General features: G+C 42.0%; 1 protein-coding gene across 1 annotated transcript; it reads right to left on the reverse strand.

Moving 5' to 3' along the window:
* Window positions 1–148: 148 nt before the first annotated feature.
* On the reverse strand, window positions 149–9,651 carry ttbk2b (tau tubulin kinase 2b). Its single transcript, XM_087805605.1, has 15 exons — window positions 9,482–9,651; window positions 8,074–8,196; window positions 7,836–7,983; window positions 7,181–7,254; window positions 6,969–7,109; window positions 6,795–6,899; window positions 5,831–5,896; window positions 5,677–5,769; window positions 5,486–5,611; window positions 5,267–5,424; window positions 4,879–5,068; window positions 3,201–3,415; window positions 2,708–3,134; window positions 1,196–1,890; window positions 149–1,080 (listed from the first exon to the last, which is right to left on the reverse strand). The coding sequence occupies exons 2-15, from the start codon at window positions 8,140–8,142 to the stop codon at window positions 750–752; spliced, it is 2,838 nt and encodes a 945-aa protein (XP_087661731.1). The 5' UTR covers window positions 8,143–8,196; window positions 9,482–9,651; the 3' UTR covers window positions 149–749.
* Between the last annotated feature and the right edge of the window lie 1,529 nt (window positions 9,652–11,180).

The raw sequence follows: 11,180 nt of genomic DNA on the forward strand, positions 1-11,180 counted from the left end.
CTACAAATATATCCTTGTTCCTACAGTATCACAATACATCATATCGTTATCCCTGTATCGTGATACATATATCCCCAGATTCTTGCCAATACACAGCCCAAGTATGGAAGTAATATTTGAGCAATAAGAAAAATATTGAATCATCCAGACGTGTCAACAGTGGCTTTTCTATATTGTATTTCTCATGATTAGAAGCAGTTCATTAAAAATAGGCCAACACTGTACAAATAACAAAAATAATTAAAAAAAAGTTGCCATGCAGTTCAACAATACTGAATGATGAGTGCACTTACAGGTACATTCTAAATGTGCAGATGCCATTTAACATTTGCTAACAACGAAAGCACGCTACTAATCTGTGATATGCCAACATGTGCAACGTACTGTAGTTACTCAAGCCGTCGTACAGGACTTACCTGGACTAGTTCATGATTGCTGATGTTGCTTGTTAATATTGGGAGTTACATCATCTAGCGGTTTAGATATTCGGCGCTACTTCACCTCTGGCGGGACTAGAGTAGTGAAATGAGAGGTCAAAGTTGGCAATCTCCAGAACGTCAGTCCGACACACACACAGCCACGTGACCAAGTCGTCCCTCGAGACGCGCATCCAGCCAATAAATAAATAAATACAATTTATGGTACATTTTACATTACATACAGTACATTCCCTTGAGTAGATGCCGAGTTGACACATGCTAACAGGGACGTGCAGCAGCCTGCTACGCAGTCACATGTCTCGACCACAGTCACCGGTTCATCTTGCTGGAACCCTTCGCCTCGTGGCTCCGCCCCCTGGAGCTGTGGATCCACTGACCGATGGGCCGCTCCTGGAAGTGTCGAGGAGGAGGCGAGCCGGACAAGCTGGACGGAGAGCGGCTGCGACCCTGGAGGACGGCGCCGTCGCGGAGCTCCTGGCGAGAGGGAGAGGAGCTGAGGGAGCGCTGGAGGGAGGAGGAGCTGCAGGGGCGAGGAGGAGGACTGAAGAGCATCCCGCCTCGGTCCTGCATCAGCTGGGTCAGGCTGGCCAGGAAGTCGGCGTCGCTGGTGCTGCTGGCTCGGACTCTCAACCTCCTCCTCCTGAGAAGAAAAGAGAAAAATTAGCTCTTCTTTCTTCAGCCTTTCACGATGCACGTATAGATATTGGAGGCTCAAGATACAGGAGGCACTTCCTCTAGGACGTCTGGACTCTCACCTGTTGTCCACACAAGAGCGGACCGGAGGTTTCCCAGGAGGAGGCCGAGGAAGAAACTTGCTGGACAGATGCTCGGCAATAAAGCTGGCACTCAGAGGTCGCGGGATCTTGCTTCTGCTGCCTGAAGACGAGGACAAGGAAAGCGGGTCGTCCACGGCGCAGTCGGACCTGGACCCCCGGTCGGACGTGAGCCGGTCTCTGGGCAGAGCAATTGGCAGGTTGTCGCAGGACAGCGACGGGGAGGGGGAGTGAGTGGGCGAGCCGGCCACCGGGCTGCTCCAGCGGTGGCGCCTCTCGAGGTCCCTGTTGGGCGACTCCAGAGGAGCGCCTGGGTCCCGGACTGGGATGCGGCTGAACCGTGGCGAGGAGGGGCAGTCCTTCCTTCGGAGCAGGGCCGGGGGTGGAGAGGACGACACGGTGACGGTGGTCTCCACCGCTCCGCCCAGAGTGTCGGCTTGTGGCTGCTGATTGGGTTCAGAGGATCTGTCGGGAAGACCGGAATCACTCTCGGGGTCCCGGTCACAAGTCAGAAGAGCATTTGGACATTTGGCTGGACTTGGTTCCGGAGCCGACTCCGGCTTCTCGACGTCCTTGGACACGTTTACAACAGATTCCTCGGATTTCCCAGACGGAGGCTGGAGAGGAATCGCGTCGCTCTTCTCCAGGACCGGAGACTGAGGCGTGCAGCTGGACAACTGAGGGGAAGACGGAGAGAGAAACATCACTAGTTTATTTTTTATAAATATTAACACATTGACGTGCATATTTATAATGAACGTATAACACATGGAAAGTCATTTTTACTTATAAAAGTCATCCAGTTGTATAAAGTCGCCATGTGCAAGTATAAGAATCCACAATGTTGTTGGGATAAGAGGTTATGGCATCAGTAAGATATTTTATTTAGGCTTGCTATTGTTTTACTCGCTCCGACAAGCAAGAAATGAATTGAATTGAATAATTGAAATAATCTTTTTTTAATTAAATAAATATAAATGATCACCTTGATTGGAACAATTTTTTACTTTATTAATATAAAAAATAAGACAAATTCAACCTTCAATATAGAAAGAATTGAAACAAATTCAACCTTTTAATAAGAAAATATTAAATTTAACAATCTACCGCTGTAAAAAAACAAAGATATTTTATAAAAGGAAACCAGTTTGAAAATTTGAAATAATAAATTCAAACATTTAATATTCCGATCGATTAAGTCAAGGAGTGAAAGTTTGTTTTTGTAAATATGTCAAATGTACTTTTTGAAGTTGTATAATTTAAAAGCTTAATGTCGTTATATTTCTTTTTAATTCACTAGTGATTTTAGTCTTAACATTACATTCAAATATTGAATAAAGTCAGATATTGAAAACGTGATTCATCTTTGAAGTGCGGACAAAAATCGCTCCATTATTGCACTTTAACGTCATAATGAAATCAATAACAACTGGATGCAACAGATGTAATAAAAGGGTTCGTTCATTCAGCTTCTTCTTCTCAAGCACATCTAACCTGGTCAGTTTGAGGTCGTCCCACGATGACCGATGGCATCTGACCCAGCATCCCTGGCAGCCTCCTGTGGCCCAGCAGCCACGTCCCCGGCATGTTCATCTGGGACAGAACCGGACTGCTGGGAGCCACTGTGGACTTGTCCTTGGAGTCGGAGGTTTGGATCTCCGCTTCAGCCGCCTTGTCCTCGTCTTCGGGAGGCTTGGCTGATCCGCCCTGTTCCAGTTCCAACAGAACCCATTCCTGGGAGTCTGCCTCTTGAGGGACTGGACTCAGGTTCACAGCCACAAACCCGCTGCTAGCTGCACCGTCCTCGGGGTCAGGGGTCGCCGTTCCAGAGTTCTCCTCGTTGCAAGCTTGTTGCCGTCGTTCCTTCTCGGGAAGAGCCTTCTCTTCCACCTCCGGCAGCAGAGGCCTCTGTTTGCCCAAACTGACAAGAACTCCAATGACCACTTGAACTATCAAAGCATTGAAGTACAAGCACAGAAGTACTTACTACGCCTCCAGGAAGCGTTCGATGGTTGGTTTGGGCTCGGGTGCGAGTCTCTTCTCAAAAGCCAAACTCTGACTGTGTCTCATCCGACGGAGCAGCGGCGCAGCTCGCTCCAAGAACATGGTCTCGGACCTGACCCGCCGGGGCGAGCTCTGCATGGAGCCGGTGTTGGGGCTCTGGTTCCCCTGGTTCTGACTGTGCTCGTCCTCACTGACCACCTGGAGACGACAAGAAGTCGTTAAGCTCAGTGATTGGTCCAAGAAAATACATCTAATCAGAGATTGTGTCTTTTTTCTTTTGTCCGTCTGCAATATAACAACTAATAACAACAGGATTTAAATGGAATTGTCAGGAAAGGTTGACAAGGAACATTTAAGGTAAGGTAAGGTAAAACTTTATTGATCCCTCAGGAGGTCTCCTTCGGGGATTTGTTTACTTGAAGGTGGTGTTCTAGATAACCATCTGAATCTAATGACCTTTTGAAGGATTCATTACTCACTGTGTGGAGATACAACCTTTTTCTCTGATCCGTCTTTTGTCTTTGAGCTCCAAAACACTACTGCCACCTGCTGTCCCATTGACCTCATTACTATCGGAGATATTTCCATTATTTACTTTAAATTACATTTAATTAACAAGGTTTATTTGACCTCATAAAATCCACATAGCATATGATGTTCCATGCCTCTCGACAACCTTTTCAGTAACGATGACCTGAACAGCTTTGCCGCCCAGTGATCCAATCAGGGCTGTAGATAACTTTAGACATAGAATCTAGTATTGTAGCGATCAAATCGGCCCCGTCAGTACACGATCCGTAAAATCTGCACAATCCGGGAACACATGCGCAATCGCATATCTCGTTCTGACATGTTTTGACGGCAACTAGATTCGGACAAAAATATAGCGTGGAACTAGATCTGGGAAATCGCTTGCATCGGTCGCATCAATTTTATGAAAGATAAGAGGAAAAATTATTCACCTTGTCTATACCATCTACTGTTTGAATCAAGTTAAATATTAAGACGTCGTCTGTTGTCAACTAGTTGTGTATTTCGAATGTAACACACATGCGCACATGGAACCGCTGATTTTCAAGATCGTGTTCCACGTTATATTTTTGCCTGAATCCATTTGCCATAAAAACATGCTGCCCATGCGTTCCCTGATCGAGACTACAAGTCCAGTAGAGCAGTATGAAGAAAGGCTTCATGGGAAATCACAGTGTTGTTGGCACCATAAGTGGCGGTGGTAATTAGCATCTCCCACTGAGTAATGTAATGTGTTTAAACGTTTAAATGATATTCTTGTAACAGAGTGAAGAAAAACAAGTAGCCTTGTCTTTCCTGAATGCAGCTTTATAGAATACATTGAATTATGTAAATCAAATCTTTAAAAAACAACAATATTGTGTGTTGAATGAAATAAGTATTTGATTGTATGTTGTGATTAGTAAAGTCATCTGTTAAGAAAACATTTGTTTTCTATTATTATTGTTTTTCTATTATTTTCTATTACTGTAATTATATTTATATTATATAATCATAACCTCCTTGACAGATGTAACAAATGTGTGACAATAAATCGGTGTAAGGGAAATAACAAAATGGGTGTAAATTAGAAGCTCAAGGGTTTAAATCTTGTTTTTCTTTCACAATAGTTATTTTTAAATGCTCCTGACCTTCCTGACGATGGCCTGGGCCTGTTTGTGATTTCGGTTGCGGTCGAGCTCTTCCCACACGTCTGCCCCCGGCGTGGTGGGCGTGGGGATGGGGGGGCAGTTGTCGGCGTCACTGAGGCGCTCCCCTTGCAGGACATCCTCCGTGTTCTCTCTCTGCAGCTCGCCCGGCAGCACTGAAGCGTTGGCCATGCTGCGGAGGAGAGGGAAGGTCACCTTGAAGCCACAGCCAAACACAGAAGCAGCACTTCTGCAGGGATCATTGACGCTGCAGATTTTCTGTCCCTAAAATAACTCGTGGACGAACTAAAACAATGCGAGCGGCTAGTTTGTTTACGACATTGTCGGCCAGAGCGATTAAAAAACAAGACAATAAACTCTCATTAAGCACCCCATGTACGCAGGCGTGAGGCGAGTCAGCTGCTGGGCCGTCGTGGCGGCGGCGTTGATCGTCAGAACATCCTCCGAGTCGCTCTTCTCCCAGTCGTACGGGTCGTTCTCCAGGACGTTGTTGCTTTTCATGGCGTTATCGAAGACCGTCGTCAGCATCTGAGCACGGGAAAGCGTCAGCACCGGAGGTCAGAGGTCGAACCATGAATGAACAAGATACCTGATAGTCTGGTTTGGTGAAGTAGTCCAGGATCAGGATGTGATCCAGGAAGAGAGTGAACTCCGAGGGAAGGTGCTTCAGCATCAGACGGTGGTCGTAAGTCTCCTTCAGGTTCCCCACTTGCTCCTGAGTGGAAGAGAATATTTCAGTTGGGAAATGAAACGTGACGACGTGAAACGCCGTGGACATACTTTGTCTTTGATTTTCCTCCAGGGAAGCTGACCAATGGTGAACTCGACCAGCATGTAAAAGAGTGACCACAGATCGTCATGACGACCCATCTCCTGTGAATTGACAGAGAATTGAAGTCGATCATGCAAAGAAAAAGACGTCCTCCACACTCACCTTGTTCTTATGAGCGTTGATCGATGCGTATCGGACGGTTCCTCTGAAGCCGGCAACTGGTCGCGGCTGGAATAAAAAAAAGACAGATCAGACATCAATGTATTTTAAATGTTCAGGACCTAACATTTATGCATTTTTGTAACTAGACTGAATTTACAATCTTTTATTTTATTTCATTAAATTGTGTCTTTATTTACAGGCCAACAGGATTTTAAGTGCATTTCAATTAACTCTCAAGGTTTATCATATCATGCTTCAAGAGACACATTATCTCCTCATTATAAACACTTTAGAAAGATCAGTGTGAGTCAATGAATCTTTAAATTCGTTTTTATTGAATAATTGTATTCAATGTTTGTGTTGCAATAATAAGTATGATGCATTTTAAAATATTATTATTTAATTTAATAAAATGAATATTTACAAAGTTTTTATTTTTATTTTTTACACAAATAGTTTGATATTCGTGTTCCAATAATTCAAAAATACACTTTCTAAATTAAATATATTTTTTTAATTCATAGCCTTTTAAATGTGGCACTATAACCCCAACATTTAATATTTAATTGAATTTAAAAAATAAATAAATAAACCTTTTCATATAAAATGTATTGAATTGAATTATTTAAAAACAATATTCAATGCTTAACCCTTGTGTTTTTCAGGGTCAAAGTGACCCAGTGGCACGAAAAGTATCCCTTGTGTTGTAACTGTTGAGAGCAAAGAGATACCATACATTTGTTTTCAAGCCCTCGGGTCACCCTGACCCTAAAACCGCCCGAAACATTTCAATCAAAATGTTTAAAGTTTCAACATTTGAAATGTTTAATTCATGCAAATCTACATCATAACCACACATTAAGCAACAGTAGTTTCAACTTTAGTTCAGGAACTGTTTCAAGTCCCACCACAGCAGCTCAGAACTCCCGGACATCGACTTGCAAAGGTAAGAAAATCTACTTACTGGACGGACTTCCTGGCTGGAGTTGGTAAACTGACGAGCCAAACCGAAGTCCAGCATGTAGCAGCACCTGCAGGTCGTGGTCAGTCGTCCCATCGCAAAGTTCGACTGTTATCGTAACAAAGAAAGATGTTATGCTCATGTAAACACACACTTTCATTGACTTCAGCATCTTACTGGCTTGATGTCTCGGTGCAGGAAGCCGACAGAGTGGATGCTCTCTATGGCTTCTAAAATTTGCTTGCCGAGCCTTAAAGTAGTGGAGACGGAGAAGGTTCCTCTGGACATTGTCCTCCGCAAATCTGCAAGGTTCCGTCCCTGTAGACACGGGTGTGGCACACTCATGAGTCTGGGGATGGAGTAAGGGATGAAACAAGCGAGGATCCCACCTGGAGCTCCATCACCACGTAGTTGAAGCGATCGTTCCGGCCGCAGCCGACAAAACGACAGACGTGGTCTTTGCCTGAGAGGAAGAAAGCCATGAATAAGTTATGAGGCTGATGTAAGAGTTCTCTCCGGGCTGCTGCGGTCAGGGCGCACAGGTTCTGTTGGCAGTGATGGACGGAACAACCCAGTGCACTGCACTTCCTAAAAATCCAAGGTACTTTCTTCGTCTGAGATAATGAAATCTCACTGCTTGCTCGTGAGATTATCGTGCTTGTTTTCACATGTTATTCTCTCAACAACAAAGTCAAACAAGAGAAAAACATTTATTCTAGTGAAGCCACAACATGTGCTTGTTACTATTATTAGATAATATCTATAATCAGTGTTGAGTTGACTGATGAGGTCTTATCTAAACTAGTGGCAACCTTTTAATTTAAAAGATCTTAAGAAATGGGCAGATAAATTCAGACAAAAATAGAATATTAAGCAATAATATTGTAAAAAAAATTCCCTTTTATTCTGCATTATAATTTACTAAATTCAAGGTTGTATCACACCGCTTATAATATTAAAAACTGACTGAAATAGTCATTTAAAAGGGCTTGAGAATAAAAAAACCAACAGAAAAGGAGTCACTCTGGGATCTCAGTCACTCACCCTGCAGCTTCTTCAGCACGGCCACCTCCATCTTCAGCACTTGCTTGGGTTGCTGCGCAGACTCCACCTTCAGGGCGACCGTTGCCTGACTCAGCTGATCCAAAACCTCGTAGATCTCCCCGAACCCTCCGCCTCCGATCTTCTTCGTCTGTGTAGAAGAGCATCAACGGTGTAGAAGCTTAAAAAAATGTTGAATTAAAATAAAAAGAAAAAAGGTAGATCTTGACTGATACTTTACCACTTTCCATCTGTCCCGGACCACATCTGCCACTGACAGGATGTCCGTGTGCTCGCCGGCCCCACTCATCCTGAGAGCTCTCAGCTACAGGCTGGACCTGACATCTGGGGCAGAGGCCCCTCACTGTGACAGACCACAGTAACATTAAACACCGGGACAGATTTCATGTCACCACAAGTAACCAGCAGGTGGTGACGTCTGTATTTGAATTGTTACACAAATAAGACCAAACACTCCTCTTCTTATTACTTAAACCAAACATGATATTCTTAACAGGGTGATATATACCTTTTAAATACTTTACCACCAACTATAGTAATAGTAACTATTACCACCATTGAAAGAAAGCAGTTTGCAAGTGTCTTTCATTTTAGCTTTAACAAATGTGTCTATTTGTACCTTTGTTCCATGTTGTTGTTTTTTTTACTTTGTGTTACACACTCAGTTTCTTTGTACATCCTGTTAAAACGTTGGAGAACATAACACAAAATGGAGCAACTATCACAAACCTCATGAACCTAAACATACAAAAATATTTTTATATCATGTAACCTATACAAATATGTTAATCTTTAATCAAAACATACACCATTGTATAACTCAAAACATGTATATTTTCCTGTTTGTCTTACATACATAAATATTTCACAGGTTTTCTATTTCCAAGCAGTGATTATATTATCAGTTCTTGTGAAAATAATGTAAGTTATGGTGAGGAATGTTTATGAGAGACTTAATTCTTCAGTAAGGCGAGACAATCGTGTTGTATATACGATTATTCTCTACAAATACAATATAAAAATAGTATAACATGAGCATCGTTTTCATACCAACAGAGCACATATATCACATGCGGTTTAACATGATTTATTTAAATGATAGTGTTGACATGTGATGGAATATAACAGTTTTATGTGTATATTATATGAATAAAAGCAGGTTAACTGTACTGGAGTATAGTTGCTGTCACAGGGACGTGGTTACGAGCTAGCTTGTGTTCATGGTTACCACGACAATAGCGACGAGCGATGTTGTGTTGAGATCGAAACCACAACACAAGCATCCCTGACACGGTTCTACTGTGAGGTTCTACTGTGAGGTTCTACTGTGAGGTTCTACTGTGAGGTTCTACTGTGAGGTTCTACTGTGAGGTTCTACTGTGAGGTTCTACTGTGAGGTTCTACTGTGAGGTTCTACTGTGAGGTTCTACTGTGAGGTTCTACTGTGAGGTTCTACTGTGAGGTTCTACTGTGAGGTTCTACTGTGAGGTTCTTTGGTCAGAAACACGTCTGAGTTTGATGTCAACACGCTCGTCTGTGAGCCCAATGTAAGCCTTCATTCACTGCGGTGGTCTTGCAGCAGAGCTAACTAGCTAGTTAACCAGTGGTCATCGCTCAGGGTCGCCTACCTTCTGTCGTCGCAGCATTTTCGATTCCAACGAGTACGAATGATGCAGTCGACCTGCCGAAGTCCAGTCTGTCAGGTCATTTTGAGGGAGTGCGATTTTCCGAGAGGAGATGCTGACTGTGGCTCATTTCTGCCGCTAGCCGCGTTAGCCTGCTAGCTAGCCCGCTGCTGCTGCGAGGAATGATGCGCTGCGGCTCCACTGGAGTGAAGGATTCGACTCAATGACTCGACTCACTGACTCGACTCATTCACTCGGATCTTTGGAGTCAACTAAAAGATGATGACACGTGTTTGCTTGTTTGAATTAAAAAACAATCACACCCCCACATACTTTTCAGCAATAGAATCATTTAAACATTTCTTTATTTTTCACTGCTTTTATTTTTAAATTATTAACGGATAGTGCACAATATGCAACGTTTATTTATCTTTAACATGGTGTCTTATCTTATTTTCCAACTTTCGAATTCAACCTATATTTTTAGCAGTAATGGTCTATAATACATGTCAGTAAAGTTGAAATGGATTCATATATATATATAATACATAATTATTCATTAACGTCTATAGGATTTATGAAAGTCTGTAGGATTCATGAAAGTCAGTATTATCATGTGGTCTGTAGGATTCATGAAAGTCTTTAGGATTCATTAACGTCTGTAGGATTCATGAGGTCTATAGGATTCATGAAAGGCTGGACGATTCATTAAGTTTGTAGGATTCATGAAAGTCTGTAGGATTCGTGAAGGCTGTACGATTCATGACATTGCTACGATTCATGAAAGTCTGTATGAATCATGAAAGTCTGTAGGATTCATGAAAGTCTGTATAAATCATGAAAGTCTGTATAAATCATGAAAGTCTGTAGGATTCATGAAAGTCTGTATAAATCATGAAAGTCTGTATAAATCATGAAAGTCTGTAGGATTCATGAAAGTCTGTATAAATCATGAAAGTCTGTAGGATTCATGAAAGTCTGTATAAATCATGAAAGTCTGTATAAATCATGAAAGTCTGTAGGATTCATGAAAGTCTGTATAAATCATGAAAGTCTGTAGGATTCATGAAAGTCTGTATAAATCATGAAAGTCTGTATAAATCATGAAAGTCTGTAGGATTCATGAAAGTCTGTATAAATCATGAAAGTCTGTATAAATCATGAAAGTCTGTAGGATTCATGAAAGTCTGTATAAATCATGAAAGTCTGTAGGATTCATGAAAGTCTGTATAAATCATGAAAGTCTGTATAAATCATGAAAGTCTGTAGGATTCATGAAAGTCTGTATAAATCATGAAAGTCTGTAGGATTCATGAAAGTCTGTATAAATCATGAAAGTCTGTATAAATCATGAAAGTCTGTAGGATTCATGAAAGTCTGTATAAATCATGAAAGTCTGTATAAATCATGAAAGTCTGTAGGATTCATGAAAGTCTGTATAAATCATGAAAGTCTGTAGGATTCATGAAAGTCTGTATAAATCATGAAAGTCTGTATAAATCATGAAAGTCTGTAGGATTCATGAAAGTCTGTATAAATCATGAAAGTCTGTATAAATCATGAAAGTCTTTAGGATTCATGAAAGTCTGTATGAATCATGATAGTCTGTAGGATTCGTGAAGTTGCTAGTATTCATGAAAGTCTGTAGGATTCATGAAAGTCTGTATGAATCATGATAGTCTGTAGGATTCATGAAAGGCTG

Source organism: Callionymus lyra, chromosome 13 (assembly GCF_982586985.1).
Source record: "Callionymus lyra chromosome 13, fCalLyr1.hap1.1, whole genome shotgun sequence".
Taxonomy (NCBI): domain Eukaryota; kingdom Metazoa; phylum Chordata; class Actinopteri; order Syngnathiformes; family Callionymidae; genus Callionymus; species Callionymus lyra.